A 17,230-nucleotide genomic window follows, 5' to 3' on the forward strand; every position below is an offset into this window, starting at 1 on the left:
TCTCCTCCCTTCCTTTAGGAAGGTTCTATTTTTTTCCCCTCAGATCTTGTCCGTATCCAGAAAGTCAATTAGCATTTCTGTAGAAAATCCCTGAGAGACTTGACTGCTTTTCTCTGCTTTGAAGGTATAGGATGAGCACTCAGGGTTCTAGGTCAGTCCCTGGACCATTGTGACTCTCAGAATGTGAAGTAATCAGCAAAAAGTAAGTTCCATCGTCTCTTCTTGGGAATGGAGGGATTCCCAAGGAAGAGGAAGAACCATTGTCAGACACTCTTGGAGCTTTCTATTTGTCCTTCTCTGTAACTCCACGGGCCATCATGGGAACAGCCAGCAACAGCCCTTCTGACTTGAACATCATCGTCCCTGAGAAACTGGAGCATAAGGACTATACCCAGCCGGATGTCCTGTGTCATACCTTTGAGACTCTGTCTAACCTTCACAAACTGCTTCCAAACCATCTTGTGGAGCTGCTTCAATCCTACCAGAGCGAAGAGGATAAAAAAAAATGTATGTGGGTAGAGGGTGTTCATGAACTCTATTAGTAAGCACATACTTCATCTTGGTAAAACTGCCTCTTCTTTTAGCCACAAGTAAGAATTTTTCCTTGACATTGTAGGTGTGATCAGTTCCTTTTGTTTTGTACAATTTTTTTTGGTACTATGGATTGAACCCCTGGGTTCTGCACCCCATCCCCAGACCTTTTTATTTTTTTATTTTGAGCCAGGTTGCTGAGGCTGACCTTGAACTTGTGATCCTCCTGCCTCAGCCTCCTGAGCTGCTAGGATTATAGGCACTTGGTTTATCACTCTACTTTAGGCAAAGAATATCTGTTTGAAAGATGAATTGTACCAAGGTGGGAAGTACACTGAATTTACAAAGTAGGTTTTAGATTTTGCTTTACAATAGTGAGAGAACTTCCAAGTTGAAGGTTAGAGTTCAACCTTTGTTCCTTTGCTCTGTTTCATCCTCCTCCTCTTCTTGCCATGGAAGAAGCTGGATATTCCCCCCTGGGAATTATAAGTAACCTTCAATTTTTTATCATTATTATTATTTTGAGATGGGGACTTGGCTATGTTGCCCAGGCTGACCTTGAATTCCTGAACTCACTTAATCCTTCTGCCTCAGCTTCTTGAGTACTTTGGACTATTGGCATGTGCCACCACGCCTAGCTACTAACTGTGACATTTTGCAGTTTGGAGTGACCTGCTATTCCTGAAATTTGGTCAGGGCCATTGCTAATTTGATTGATTTGGAGAATTGAGTGGAGTCTATCTCCTGAATTTCTCATGACTAAGTGGAGGACACAGGTAGGTGGCAGCCACCTGTGCCTATGATCTTAGAAGACAAAATTAGAAGGTGCCACAGTGATTCAGACACAAACCAGAGAAGTAAGGTAGATATTGGCATAATGATTTTTAAACTACATGGTAAATCTGGCCCTTTGTATTCTGATTAATCTCTAGTCCCTCAGTCCAGGTATCTAGGCCACATTACAGATTACATTAAGAACACATAAATCATCAAGAAAAACAAAAACATCCTAATAAAATAGATAAATGTTTGCATCGGCAATCCGCATGATTAGCCATAAATCAATAAGATGAAAAGAAGTTTGAATTCTCTGGTCCTTAAGGAAGTAAAAGATATAACAAGGAGATCATTTTAGGCATCCTACTTTTCAAATTTAAAATGATTAATCATAATGAACTTGTGGGTAAATTAATATCCTCACATACTATGAATTGATTCAGGCTTTTTGAAGGATAATTTGAAAGTCTTTGTCAAAAGTTCAAATGTATGTCATTAGCTTATTGAAACTGAACTTGGTAGAAGGAGATTGTCTTTCTCATAACTCGATTTGACCCATTCTGTTAACTTCTTGTCCCTTAGCCTTGGGTGAAATTACAGGAAAATCTCATAGCTTTTCTGGTCGTGTTGATAATGAAAAGTCTTCTCTAATATCAAAGGACTAAATTCTCATCCAGTTTAAAACCTGTCTGCGCCTGTTTGGAAACCAGGAGGAGGCAGTAGGGGGCTTCTTTTCTTTCTGTTGCTCCAACTCTTCCCTTGCTGGCTTCTGTTAGGAGACACAAATGAGGGTGGAAGGTAGGAGAGGAGAGGAACTAAAAAGCTTTTTCTTGACTGGCAAAATATCAGATCACTGCCAAGCACGTGATCCCAGCTGCTCAGGAGGCTGAGGCAGGAGGATTGCAAATTCTTAGCAATTCCGTGAGGCTCTGAGAAACTTAGTGAGATCCTGTCTCAAAATCAAAAATAAGAGAGCCTGGGGATGTGGCTCTGTGGTTAAGTGCCTGTGTGTGTGTGTGTGTGTGTGTGTGTGTGTGTGTGATCGTGATCTGGTATGTACGCCCTCTCAGAGTGGCAGCTATGAAAAGCTGTTACTTTCTCTCCTGGGGCATCTGGGCGGGTTCTTTGGTGAGTTCCTATTGCTGGGTTCTCATTTGCACAGCCTCTGCCAGTATTTCTACCACGCAGCCTGCGCAGTGGTTTCATTAATGAGGTTCTAGGCATAAAGTTAGTTAGAAGAGATCGAAATAAAAACACAGACTCAGTTACCTTATTTCTATTGCTAGGTCCGAGACGGCTCACCTCTCTGGTTCCCTCGCCCAGCAGGGCAGCAAGGATTACTCAGGGCTAGCAGGAGAGAGAGAGAGCACGCCAGGGACTAGCCTTTTATTGGGGAACAAGAGATTCAGGGGAGAATTCCATCCAATGAAGGTTGAGGGGGGGCTGCACTCCAAGGTTAGGGTCAGTGATTGGGTCCCCGGGGTCAGTGGTCAGGCACACCCCCACACGGATGGGCTCTCTCATCAGGAAAGGGTCGGGAAAAACTTAGACTGAGCCAAAGTGCCTCAGGCCCTTAACGGGAGTCACCCAGTCACGTGTTAGAATGGCTTCCCACAAGTATTTCCCTTCCTTTATCTCCACCTGCCCTAGTTCCAGCCCTTGTAACAAAATACCACAGATCAGGGGACTTCTAAACAACAGAAATTCATTTCTCACGATTCTGGAGGCTGGGGTCGTCCAAGGTCAAAGCAGATTCAGTGTCTGCTGAGGATTTTCTGGCTGAGAGACCACAGCTTCTTGCCCTGCCCTTGCCTAGTGGTAGAAGCAGTGGGTCTCTCCAGGAACTAGTTTCTAAGGGCACTAATCCCATCAGGAAGGTCCCAGCCCCATGACCAGTCCCTTGGGGGTAGGATACCAACATGCATTGGAGGCGCACAAACACTCAATCAGAGCTCCACCCCCTTCCCAGCTTTTTATGGCACTGGTCTCTCCTGTTTCAACTAAGATTTCCTCATCCTTGGACAGAATCCCTCTTGTGATCCTAGTCGACATGGTTTCAAGCCAACTGCTTTCAAGGAGGTTTACATTTGGCTTGTAAAAAATTTAAGCCTTTAGGCTGGGGATGTGGCTCAAGCGGTAGCGCGCATGCCTAGCATGCTCAGGGCGCTGGGTTCGATCCTCAGCACCACATAAAAATGAAATAAAGATGTTGTGTCCATCGAAAACTAACTAACTAAATAAATATTAAAAAATTCTCTCTCTCTCTCTAAAACAAAAAAAAATTAAGCCCCCTTTCCCCATGTCTTCATCCAGAGATGAAGATGAAATGGTCTCAGAGGAAATGAGAATTTTTTTTTTTTATCATAGCAACCCTCCGTTTGGATATATTCATTTAATCATTCTGCTACTGAATGAAATTAGGCTGCTCACAAATGGCCCCAGCCATTCCCCAACGCATGTTTCCAAGTGTTAGGGGTTGAACTGTGGCCACACACCCCTCCCCTGCTGAATATATACTGAAGTCCTAACCCCAGTACTCCAGGACATGACCATATTTGGAAATGGGGCCTTTATAGGGTGCAAGTGTAATTAAGTTCAGATGAAGTCAAACTTGGAACAGAGTGGGTTCTTCATCCAATATGATTGATGTCTCTATGAGAAGAAAGAGATTCAGGAGGAGAAGGTGGCCATGTGACAATGGTGGCAGACAGGAAAGTGAAGCATCTATATGTCAAGGAAAGCCAAAGATCCCTGGGGAACAGCAGAATGGAGGAAGAGGCAAAGGAAAATCTCCCCTTGAGGTTTCAGAGGAAGCAGGACTCTGCGGACACCAGGGTTTCTGATTTCTAGCCTCCTGAACTGTGAGAAAACTAATTCACCAGGAGTTAGGGGAGTTAGTCCAACCCAGTTCTCTTAAATTACCTCTTAAAGCCAGGGAGAGAAGGGAAAATGCTGTAGTTCATAGGACCACAACTACTCTGTGCTAACGAAATCCTCAAGTGTCTTAAAGAATGCTTAGAAGACAGGTAAGCATTTTATGTACAGGATATCTGGCACCTGCTGAATTTTTGTTTGTTTGTTTGTTTTTTGGTTTTTAGAGCCTTGGGACACAACTGAGATAACAGAAAAAAATTCACACTATTCTGTTACATAGGCTTCTTCTTCAAATCAGCCATTCCTCTTCCACTTACTGTTCCACCCACACGCTCACACCTGTGCAGACAGCTGCATGGACATGGATATGCTCTGATCCGTTGTTATAACAGTGAAAAATTGTGAGCAGCCTAATTTCATTCAGTAGCAGAATGATTAAATGAATATATCCAAACTGAGGGCTTCTATGATAAAAAAAATCATGTTAACTTTCTGTTGTTATGACAAATACCTTAACTAAATCAACATAAGGAAGAAAGGTGTATTTTGGCTTTTTGTTTTAGAGGTTTCAGTTCATGGTCAGTTAGCTCTGTTGCTTTTGGTCCTGTGGTAAGACAGAGCGTCACAAGAGAGCAGTGGGGAGCAGAGCTTGGTGGCCAGATGAAGAAAGAGAGAGAGAGAGGGAGGGAGACAGGAAGGGACCTGGTCCCAATGTCCCCTTCAAGGGCACGCTCCCAGTGACCTAACTTCTTCCCGCTAGGTCCTGCTTTCTAAAGAGTCCACCGCCTCCCATTTGTGCCACAGAATGGGAACCCAGCCTTCAACATATGGGCTTTTAGGGGGAACGTTTTAGATTCAAACCACAACAAAGATTGGTAGACATCTACAAAACGTAATGTAGAGTTCTGATAAACAAGCTGCAAAAGAAGCACAACATGAGTCTGTTTATGCCAAAATAAAACTGGACTTTGTACATACAAAAACATATCAATGAATAAAAAAGTTTTGGAAGGTGACACATCAAATTCAGGACAAGATGAAGTAGGATTTTCTTTTCACTCTGTAGATATCTTGAAGTTGTTTAATTTTATTTATTTTGATGGAAGTCTTTTCATGTGTAAATTTGCAGTGAAAAGAAAAGAAGCGGGCTGGGGATGTGGCTCGGGCTGGGGATGTGGCTCAAGCGGTAGCGCGCTCGCCTGGCATGCGTGCGGCCCGGGGTTCGATCCTCAGAACCACATACCAACAAAGATGTTGTGTCCGCCGAGAACTAAAAAATAAATATTAAAAAAATTCTCTCTCTCTCACTCTCTCTTAAAAAAAAAAAAAGAAAAAAGAAAAGAAGCTTATTTATATGTTTGTTTGTTTATTTATTTATTTTTGATACCAGGGATTAAACCAAGGGGCCCTTAACTAATGAGCCACATCCCCAGCCCATTTCTATATTTTATTGAGGGTCTTGCTATAGTTCCTTATGGCCTCACTAAGTTGCTGAGTCTGGCTTCAAACTTACAATCCTCCTGCCTCAGACTCCCAAGCCACTGGGAATACAGGTGTGCTCTACCGTGCCTGGCAGAAAATGAAACTTAGCATTGAAAAGGTTGTGGGTAGTTACGTCAGGTTGGACAAGCAGGTTTCCATTTTCTAGTGATCCTCCAGCTGATGTTTATGTTTTCTGTTAGTCTCCCAACTTAGATGCTGTCAACACGGATGTAATTAGCACCTTGTAGTTCCTGCCAGGTAAAAATGGTCTGCTGAGAGGTGCCCTCATGTCAGAGGTGTTCTGCTATCTCGATCCTTGGCTCTGGTTGGAAGCCCATTTGAAGAAGTCCATGACACAGCTGAGGTTGTTGGCACTGAGGGAAGAGGGGTTTCTTCTGAGTTCTACTGTGTCTTCAGGATCTGGCCTAAGGCAAGGTCCAGCCATCAGGAGCACATTGGCCTTGGAGGCCCTGAATTCTTTATACAAGGCTGCTTCACTTTCAAAACGCAATTTCCAAGTGTATCATGATTGCTTCGAAAGACAATTCTAAGGAGATGATCCTGTCTCTCATATTCTTCTTCATCAGATTATGAATGTGATAATGAATTCTGATATCTCACTGCTATTGTGTATAAAGCTTCTGGGAAAAATTTCTTTTAACCTTAAAAATAGAGTTACTTCCCCTGCCAAAGCCCTCCTCATCCACAAGGAAGCTATGACTGTATTAGACTATACTGCTTACTCAAAAATGAAGGAAGGAAGGAAGGAAGGAAGGAAGGAAGGAAGGAAGGAAGGAAGGAAGGGAGGGAGGGAGGGAGGGAGGGAGGGAGGAAAATGTCTATCACAACACCCAAGTTTTTCTTTTATGTTTTAAATAATGACTTGGATCATAACAATGAGAAATGAAGGTCCTTTATACTATATGGATTCAGTTATACTGCTGTTTAGATAATTGTCTCCAAAACATAAACAGCTTCCATCTGCATCCACAGTCTCCTCAAGTGGTGCTCTTCCTCCTGATGCCCCCCATCCCCCACACAGGGGAGCAATATTGATGGTTACTGGTTTGATGCTGTGTGATATATTCTTGCAACCTGTTCCTTGTATATCTTACTTGTATCAAACTGAAAAGTAGGTAAGTGGAAGTTTAAGCTTTTGCTTGTTCATTGCTTTCAATTCCAAAGAAGTTACTTCTCTTGGATAATTTATTGCTTTTGCCCCCAAATATTTTCTGAGGCTGTTTAGCTAGTTGGTGGGGATATACTAGGAGAGGTGAGGCAGTAGGGAAGAGCTGTTCCCATAGAGTAGGTGGCCTTGGGGCGGAGACCTACAGGGCGACTACCAGAAGTATATGCAGTTCAGATACTAGTAGTCCTGGGGCAACTGTCAAATCTGTGATTTTAGGTACATGGGAAAATACAATTAGGTGCCAAAGTAACTTTCTGGTACAAACACATATAAATATATACATGGTGGCTTGGTGCACTGGTTATATACTTTGTCAGTGTTGATTTGTATTCAATGTGATTCTAATCTATCCGCTATCCTTCATCCATGCATTATCCATTCATCCATCCATCCATCCATCCACCCATCCATCCACCCATCCATCCAACACGCACTTAATTTCATGCTTTAAAATAAAAACAAAACCTTCAAGCAGTGTATAATCTAATATCTCCAAATCTTCACCTATAAATTTATAATCAATATTATTCTACTTCAAATAATGTCTTTTATAGTGTGAAGAATCAAACCAGGACCTCACACGTGCTAGGCAAGGGCTTTACCATTGAGCTATGCCCTCAGTTTTAAATAATTTCTTGAAGCATCATATGCTTATTGTATTTCATTTGAAAAACTAGAACACTTACTTAAGGCCCAATTAAATGTTCAAAGTGAGTTCTGAGTTTTTATCTTATCATGGTATACAGTACTAAAATATAATCACTCATACTGGAGAACATGATAATTTATCATTTTTGTTGAATATTCTTCTCTTTCTTTTTCTCTCATTTATCCATAGTTACTTACAGAGTATCTGAGATGTTTTAAAATATCAAAATATGTATATGTGTATTAGCTTCATGTGACTACAACAAAATACCTGAGGCAACTAATAAAGAGAAAAGATTTATTAAGCTCACAGTTTTGGAGTTTCAAAGACATGACACTTGCACTTTTTCAGTTCTGGTGAGGGTAGTGGATGGTAATATATCATGGTGGCAGTGCATGTAGAAGCAAGCAAATTATTACATTTTCAACTGGAGAGGGGGGAGGGAGAGGGAGGGAGAAAGAGAAGGAGAGACAAAGACCATAGTTCCACAATTGGCTTCAAGGGCACACCACCATTGACCTAAGGACCTTTTAAAGATACACAGCATCCAATAGTGGGGACCAAGACTTTGCAAATGGTCCTTTGGGGGAACACTCAGAAAAACCATAGGAGTATGTATGAAAATCATTTAAAATTTTTGTTTGATGAAAAAATATATAAAAGTATATAGATATAGATTTTAAGTGGATGTTACCAAATACCTGAATTGAATTAATTAAATTGAATATCAAACTCAACTAAGAAATCCTGATACTGGTACTGCCACTAAAGGCAGTAGGTAGAGGCTATCTAGCCCCACCCCCAGGCCTTAAACCACCAAGCAGGAGTCTCAGTTTCCTGTCCTGTGCTTGACCCATTTGAAGTGGTTCTGAGGCCTCTACTGATTAACCTACTCACCCAGCAATATACCATTTAGTCAGACTGCCAAGTTAAGATCCTTTGAGCCAATTCATGGTACTGTGGGGTTCTGCTTACTATCATGCTATGGGAGGGACCATCATGGTTCAGCCGGAGAAAAGAAAACTGGATCAGTTTGATCGTATTCCTAGGCAGGCTCACTCTGAACCTCTGTGAGGTCTGCTTCTCTTTCAGCATAACATTTTTGAGTGCTCTCTCATTTTCTAATTTGCTCCAATGGACCATTGAGTTACTCAAGGTGTGATCTTCAAAGTGGATGTTGGTTCTCAAATTGTTACAGCTGAAGAAGAGATAAAAAGTTTACCCTACAATATAAGTCAACTTTTCTCAATAAAAACACTATGTAGTCAGCTTAGCTGGTCTTCTCTTCCCCTTCCTTCTTTTCTTTTCTTTTTTCTTTTCATTCAGGAAGTTTGTCTTGATAAAGAAGCAGTATGCTTAATTATATTCTGGTGCAAGACAGAAAATAATTGTAGAAAGCTGAATTACACCTGGATAGATAGGAGTGACATTGGGAATATGGAATCCTATACTACCAATTATCACCTGCCTCAGATACCAAAACACTGGTCTTTTTCTCTTGGATTTCAGTGTGTCCATCCCAAAGCCTCATGAATAGCTTCCTACAGTGTTCAGATTTCCATAGTAGTAGTTGTGGCTATTTCTTTCAGCCCCTTGCTTACAGGTCCTAGTCCATAATGTTTGATGGAACATCTTCCCAACTCTCAGAGACACTCCCTGGATCCCCATTTCTTATAAGGTGTGACAGCTCAGAAAAGCTGCTCATTTGGATAAAGTCTTATCTGTGTGTGCTTATCACTCGCACCAGAGCTGAGGAATCTTGGAAAGCAGTCTACCCTGGGTGATATAACCCTGGTTATTTGAGTCATTGGGTGGGAGCATTAAAGGACATCTGGTTTATAGACAGGAGACTGGGCCAGACCAGGGTGTTCCAACCAGCTCTCCTTTATCTCAGGATGTGACATTCCCAGCCCATTCTGCCATTGTTCTTGAAAACTAAGTGAGCAATGGGGAAGCACTGGGCTCATCCACCGTCATCTGGAAGAACATCCCGGAGCACCTACCTCATGTGGAGCTGGGAAGGGTGACCTGGGAAGGGTGCGGTTCCATTTCTAACAAATAGGATGTGAACACCCGTGGTGTTGATGTCATCTTCTCAAAGCAGTTCCACCATGCTGTCATCATGCTTGTACCTCTGGCCACACAGAGATTTCTGGCAGTAGGCTGCAAAGGTCCAAACCCTGAGTCTCAAGACGGAAGACAGTTCCCACTGGCCTACCCGAAAAATGACAAGCTTAGAACAGAGTGAGAAAAGCCAGTCTATCTTTGGCCAGAAATAAATTTTATAGAAACAGAAATGATTGATAAAATACACTCCCAAGTTCTTCCTGATGAGGCATGCTATTATTTTAAGTTGATTTCTTATGTTGTAACCCTCTCTCAGGCAAAGTCACCAGTAATCTGAAGCCCCAAATTAAGAGCTGGACAGTAGGGTCAATATTCATCCCATTTCTTCTGAGAGGCTTCAAAATGTACATCTCTAAGTATGCAATAAAAGTGAAGATGAGAATTCTGATAATAATAATAATAATAATAATAATAATTGTAGGGTAACTTGCTATAAATTTGAGAATCATGCACAAGTAACCAACAGTATTCATGGTAGTCCCTTCATGCTTTGGTCATTCATTCCTGCATTTACAGTGCTTCCGTTTGATGTCCAGGACCAGGTTAAGGTCTAAATGGCACCAGCAATATTGTTGGAATAAAGAAATGACACAGCTGAAAAGGATTATGAGAAGGCTTGAGTGTCCATTCTTACTTTAATGCTAAGTTACTCTTGCTATGCAAAGATGGAAAGGAACATGGAATTGTAATAATGCTTATCTTATCACCAGGTGAGATAGCAGAATTTTCCTGTTTAGAAAGGATCTTGGCAAGACATGAATTGCCGAAAGAGATTAGTCTGACTCCTAAGCCGAGCAGAATGCACTCATGGCAAAGAAAAGCCATGAACAATGTGAGTGACGAGTGGAAGAAGTGCCGCTTATGGAGGAGGAACATAAAAGAGCCTCCGATGAGCACCGTGGTTGTCAGGTAGGTGCTGGGCACTTTTTGTCTAAATATGCAGACTTATTTAGAGATATTCAGAATTAATGTTGATAAGACATAGAATATTCTATGTAATTTGCCGCAGTCTGGCTGGGCACAAATCACCCAGCCGCCACAAAGCACTTGTATGTTCAAACAGGAAACTTTATTGCCTGAACTCCACCAGCACTCCACACACACTCCCCGGGAACTCTCCCCAAGGCCACCCACGCGGCCCTTCTCCTGCACACCACACCAACCGGAACTTCACCAACCAACTCGAACTCCCCAGGAGATCCCTGCTAGAACTCCAAAGTAGCGGGCGCCGGAGGCGGACAGTAGGGGTCTATATACAATTGAATCAATCCAGCATCACCTTAATGGCTCGCCTCTCAACCATTACTTCTGGCAAAATGCCAGGGGGCCATTCCGACTGGGCTGTGGCTCTCAACAGGGTCTCACTAAGTTGCCAAGAGACTTGCTAGGTTGCTGAGGCTGACCTCAGCCTCCTGTCTTGGCCTCCCAAGATGCTGGGATTACAGGCATGCGCCACCATGCCTGGCTACCATTTACTGTTGAAGTAACTAATTCAGTCCTGCAAGAATGTGACTTGAGCAAGTCCTATCAGAATGGCGTTGATTCCTCTTAATTACCTAAACACCTTGTAAAGCTCCCACCACCTCTCAACACCATTGCACTGGGAATTACGGTTCCGGCACATGAACTGTGGGGCACATATTCAGACCACAACTCCTGACAATTTCAATTTTAGGGTCAAACCCTACATGAGGCTTGGAGGCTTCTGGCAAAGTTCCTTCAATTCTATGCCTTGTAGATAAATAATAAATCAGCAGGCATAAAGGCCGGCAGTCCTGGGACACCAACTGGTAAACAGATTTTCTGAGCATCTAGAATTGCACACAGTGGTGTATTTATCCCTGTTGGAGAACTTGGTGGGATCCCAACTTTCAGTTTTATAATACTATAAAATCCCTACTGGATACTGCATGTAAATCATAATTACTTGTAAACTGTATTTATTGGCTCAATATGTCATATTTATGGGTTCTAGGGCTTCATTTTTCTTTTTCTTTTTTGGAAAGTGTGACAAATGCAGACTTGACCAGGAGAAGACTGGATGTTTCATGCAAGGATTCGGTTTAGATCCCAAATTTTTTTATTAAGTCAATGTGGTAGCAACTGAAGATAAGGGTTAGTAGTCAATAGGATTTATTCTGCCCACTCTCTGCCCATCCTAGACACTTGCCATTAAGCCTGACTTAGAGCCAGCTCTGAAGCCAGTCATCCCTTCCTAGTCATCCCTTCCTAGTCATCCCCACCACTCAGCTTGATTGCATTTACCATGTTGTGGTGTAGACACAATTGTTTGCTACCCCATCTAAGCTCTGCACCTGGATGCTGGGTAGACATTCAAGGAAAAAAAAAAAAAACGTCTAGGGCTGGGGATGTGGCTCAAGCGGTGGCGTGCTCGCCTGGCATGCGTGTGGCCCGGGTTCGATCCTCAGCACCACATACCAACAAAGATGTTGTGTCCGCCGATAACTAAAAAATAAATATTAAAAAACTCTCTCTCTCTCCCTCTCTCTTTAAAAAAAAACATTGAAAGTAGTCTACTGTAAACTAATACAAGGTGAATTTTCTTTCTTTTTTTTTTTTTTTTTTGCACCGGGGATTGAATCCAGGAGCACTTCACCACTCAGCTACATCCACAGTCCTTTTAATTTTTTGTTTTTAGGCAGGATCTTGCTAAATTGCTGAGGATGACCTTGAACTTGGGATCCTCCTGCCTCAGCCTCCTGTGTCACTGAGATTACAAACGTGGCCACCACACCCTGCCAAGATAAATTTAAAATACAACTGATTAATGTAGCTAAATGAAAGGTTCCCATCTCTCTCTCCCCCTCCCTTTATTACTTGTTCCTCCAACCCAGACAGGATCCATAGGGCATTAGAGCTGTAAATTCTCTAAAGCATAGTTATCTGGTCCTTGAGAGATGGGAAGGAAACTGAATCTAGGAGAGGCACAGCTAGTATAGAAGAGCAAGATCAAGGACTAAGCCACATTTGCACATGTTACATTTCTGTTTACTCTGATTTGCCCATGTAGGTATGTCCATCAATGTCCCTTGGTTCATCTGTACACCTCACTGACAAAATGCTGCTTATTTATTTATTTTTGAGACAGCGTCTCACCAGGCTGGCTCAAACTTCTGGGCTCAAGTGATTTTCCTGCCTTGGGTATTTTTCAGATGAAATTGACATTTCAATCAGCATGCTTTGAGATGCCCCTGCATCATGGGGGAGGCCTCATTCAGTCAGTTGAGAGCCTTAAGAGAAAAGACCAAGACCTCTTGAAGGGAAGGATTGTGCCCCCTGGCTGCCTTTGGGTTTCATACTGCAAGATAGACTCCTACGGGAATTTCCAGTCTGTTGGCCAATCCTAAAACTGTCCAAATGAACAGCCCCAACAGTTACATGAGACAATTCCTTAAAACCTTTCCCCCCTTTCTTTCCATATATGTATCTTTATTGGCACATCCTGTTTTTATTTATGGTCATGTGTCATTCAACTACAGGCATACCTTCTGAGGATTGTGTGTCAGGTCACAGGCAATCTGGTCATTGTGTACACATCCTGGAATGTGCTCCCCAAAACCTACGTGATCTTGTCAATCACTCCATGTGATGCCATCAAGATAGGTGATAAACACAGGAAGTGTGAGACTGGTTCACAGCAAACGTTATTAATAAGGACTGCATTCTAAAATAATGATAAAGGTAAATACGTAAACCAGCAACATTATCAAGTATTATGTGCTGCACATAATTACATATATTATACTTTTATACAAACCCTACGATATTAGAATGGTACAGCATCACTAGGAAGTTCCTAGCTCCATTATCATCTTCTGGGACCATTATTATATATGTCATCCATCCATAATGAAATGTCATCATATGGTGGGTGACTGTTTCTATGTACATATACGTACATAGATAGAGACATATCCTCTTGGATACCATATTCCACACATTCAGCATTTGGAATTCCAATGGGGCTTAAGTAGTAGGATTTTTTTTTTTTTTTGCACAGTCTAAGAATGGGCTCACGGTGGCAATTAATAGCATAAGCAGAATTGTCTGGGGGAAGTCTGAGGATTGGGGACTGTGCATTTCCTGAGGGAAGAGGGCAATCCTCGGCTGTCACACCTCCCTCTTCTTTCCCCTCCCTTGTTCTCCTGGAAACAGCTACAGTCTGTGGGAATGATGCTGGGATGCAAAGTAAGTAGAAGCCTCAGGATAAGAATTTTGTGATGAGATGGTACTGACCTGATTTGGGAGATGCACACAGAGCTCTGGGAGGAGGCAGCCATTCTCACCATTAACCTTCCAGCGGTTCTGAAGCCTCACTGCAGATTGGAATTGCCTGGTGCCTGCTGGGCCCATCCCAGACCACCTGAGCCATCATCTGAGGAGTGGAGGCCAGATCCTGCTAATTTTAGAATGCTCCCAGGTGATGATAGTGTTCGGCCAGGAATGAGAATAAGGGAACCTTTCCAAATCAGGAGGTGAGGACAAAGTCATTCTCCTGTGATGGGTAGAGCCTGCCATTTTCATTATTCCAAGGGCAATCACCAGGTATCTGCCAGATGCCAGCTGCCTGACTGCTTGTAGGGAAAGTAAGTCTTGAAAAAATGTTTTTCAGTCTGAAGTCATTAATGAGAAAAAGGGGTCACACACAAAGGGGAAAAACAACCCAACCCAAAGAAAAAACCCTAGAATTTAGTGTCAGAGTTTTGTTGTTGTTTGGTTTTTGTTTTACTTTTTTTGGTTACTGACAATTGAACTCAGTGGCACTTAACCACTGGGCCACATTCCCAGCCCTTTTTAATATTGTATTTAGAGACAAGGTCTTGCTGAGTTGCTTGGGGCCTCACTAAGTTGCTGGGGCTGGCTTTGAACTCGAGATCCTCCTGCCTTATCCTCCAAGTTTCTGGGATTGTAGGTGTGCACGAAGGCACCTGTTGTGTCATAATTTTTAGGGAAACAAAATTTACAAGCAATAACGGACTCTCTAAGACTTGAAAAAATAATGCTGTCTCAAGAGATGGGATAGAAAGCCTGGAGCAGAAACCGCAAACCACTCTACATGGAGAGGCAAGAAAATGGCCCTTGGGTGACCATGTGACAGGCAATTAAGGCAGGTATGGAGAGGGATGCTTCTGGTACTGGCAAGCCCCCCTTCTAAGGAATTTGCACGGAGTCTTATGAATGGACGGATCTGATTTGGCTGACCAGGGAAGTGTGCCATTATTTTTGGAATTTAGAGACAGGACCTGGGTTAATGCCTGAGACTTTGCACACCTGCCCATTCAAACGAGACATCAGCATCTCCTGAAAATGTTGAGTCACACGTCATGTTCCTACCAGCCATTCATAGCTTTTGTGAAGTGGCTGGTTCAAATCCACTTATTTTGAAGTTTCTGTCTTATGACTGAGTTGCAGGAGTCCTTTACGTATTCTCAATACAAACCCTATGTCTGATGGAATCACTGCCAATGTTTTCTCCTCGAGGCGGCTGCTCTTGCCTTTTTCATGGTATCTTTTGAAGAACAACGGTTAAATTTGTTGAAGACCAACTCACCAATTCATTTTCTTTTATAGTTTGTATATTTTCTGAGAATCCTTCACCTAGGCCCAAGGTCAAAAAGATTTCCTATATTTTCTTTCAGAACTTCGATCATTTTAAATTTGATTAGGCATTTTGAGTTTACTTTGATTGTTAAACTCAAAATGTTACTTGCTGCTCTTTTTAAATTTTGTTTGTTATTTTCACTCACTGCTGTTAGTTTGAAAAGTTTTTTTTCTTTCCCTACTGAATTCCCTTGGCAATTTTGTAAAAAAAAAAAATGTGCACAATCTGAGTATATTTCTGGACCCTATTTTGCTCCACTTATCTATATGTCTTTGCCAAAACCAAACTGTCTTACGTTTATTTATAGTAAGTCCTGAAATAAAGTAGGGCAAGTCATCCAACTTTGATCTTGTACTTTAAAAACTGGCTTTGATAATATTCTAGGTCCTGTGTGCTTCCATAAAAATGTGGAATCAGCCTGTCAATTTCTATAAAGTCTACCTAGGATTTGGTTGGAATTGAGTTGAGTCTGTAGATCAATAGAGGAGATTGTCCCCTTAATGAGAGTCTTCCAATTCATGGATAGAATATATCTGTCCATTCATTTAGGTCTTTAATTGCTGTAAACAAAGGTTTGTAGTTTTTTTCAAAGTAGACATCTTGGAATCTATTAATATATTTATTACTAGGTTTTTATGTCTTATAACACTACTATACATGGAAATTTTAAAAAAATAAGATCTTTATTAGAGCTTCATGGTTATACATGTGGTTGTGTTCATCGTGAAAAACTCATACGTGCACGGATATCGGTTTCAGTTCAGGATCCCCGCTTTCCCTCCCTCCTCCTGCTCCTTGTCTCCTTTCTTTACTAGATTTCCTGTAGCTTGTCTAGTAATTTATATTTAATTGGTTCTTTTTGTAATCTTATCCTTCCCTCCCCCTTTTCTTTATTTCACTCTAGCTTCCACATATGAGAGAAGACTTTAGACCTTTGGGTTTTGGGGTTTGATTAAATTCACTTAGCACAATATTCTCCATTTCCATCTGTTTACCAACAAATGCCATAATTTCATTCCTTTTTTTTTGGGGGGGGGTATTAGGGATTGAACTCAGGGCACTTACACACTGAGCCACATCCCCAGTCCTATTTTGTATTTTATTTAGAGACAGGGTTTCACTGATTTGCCTGGTGCCTTGCTTTTGCTGAGGCTGGCCTTGAACTCATGATCCTCCTGCCTCAGCCTCTCGAGCCACTGGGATCACAGGCCTGCGCCACCATGCCAGTGATCATAATTTTATTCTTTTTAACAGCTCCATTTTGTGTGTGTGTGTGTGTGTGTGTGTGTGTAACAATTTCTTCATCCATTCATCTATTGATGGGCATCTGGCTTGATTCCATAATTTAATTTAGTTATTGTGAATTATTCTGAAGTGGATGTATTTCTATAGTATGCCAATTTTAGATCTTTAAAAGAAAATGTGTAGGAATGGGATAGCTAGGTCATATGATAGTTCCATCCCTAGTTTTTTGAGAATTTCCAAATTACTTTCCAGAGTGGTTGTACTAGTCTACAGTCCCACCAACAATGTACAAGTGGTCCTTTATCCCCACAGCCTCACCAGCATTTATTGTTTGTTTACAATTGATTTTTATTACTATTGTATACTGCAAACTTGTAAATTAATTTATTAGTTCTAGTAGCTATTTTTAGATTTTTTGAGGGGGCTCCTTTTTCTTTTGGGGTACCAGGAATTGAACCCAGGGGCACTCAACCTCTGACCCACCTTCCCAGCCTTTTTAAAAAATTTTATTCAGAAACAGGGTCTCGCTAAGTTGCTTAGGGTCTCACTAGGTTGCTGAGGCTGGCTTTGAACTTGTGATCCGCCTGCCTCAGCCTCCCAAGCTGCTGGTGTACACCACTGTACCCAGGTCCTTTTTCTTTTATTGTGCTAAGACAATTAACATGAGGTCTACCCTCTTGACAAATTTTAGGTGCATCGTACATTATTATTGATGAACAGGTACAATGTTGTA

General features: G+C 41.8%; 1 protein-coding gene across 1 annotated transcript in view; it reads left to right on the plus strand.

Moving 5' to 3' along the window:
- The first annotated feature begins 317 nt into the window (after positions 1-317).
- Positions 318-17,230, plus strand: part of LOC113195538 (testis expressed protein 56) — a 30,931-nt gene continuing 14,018 nt past the window's right edge. Inside the window, exons 1-2 of the mRNA XM_026407111.2 lie at positions 318-507; positions 10,340-10,538. Coding sequence (XP_026262896.2) covers positions 318-507; positions 10,340-10,538 — 389 coding nt within the window. The remainder of the gene's footprint in view (positions 508-10,339; positions 10,539-17,230) is intronic.

The sequence above is a fragment of the Urocitellus parryii genome, chromosome 8, assembly GCF_045843805.1.
Source record: "Urocitellus parryii isolate mUroPar1 chromosome 8, mUroPar1.hap1, whole genome shotgun sequence".
Taxonomy (NCBI): domain Eukaryota; kingdom Metazoa; phylum Chordata; class Mammalia; order Rodentia; family Sciuridae; genus Urocitellus; species Urocitellus parryii.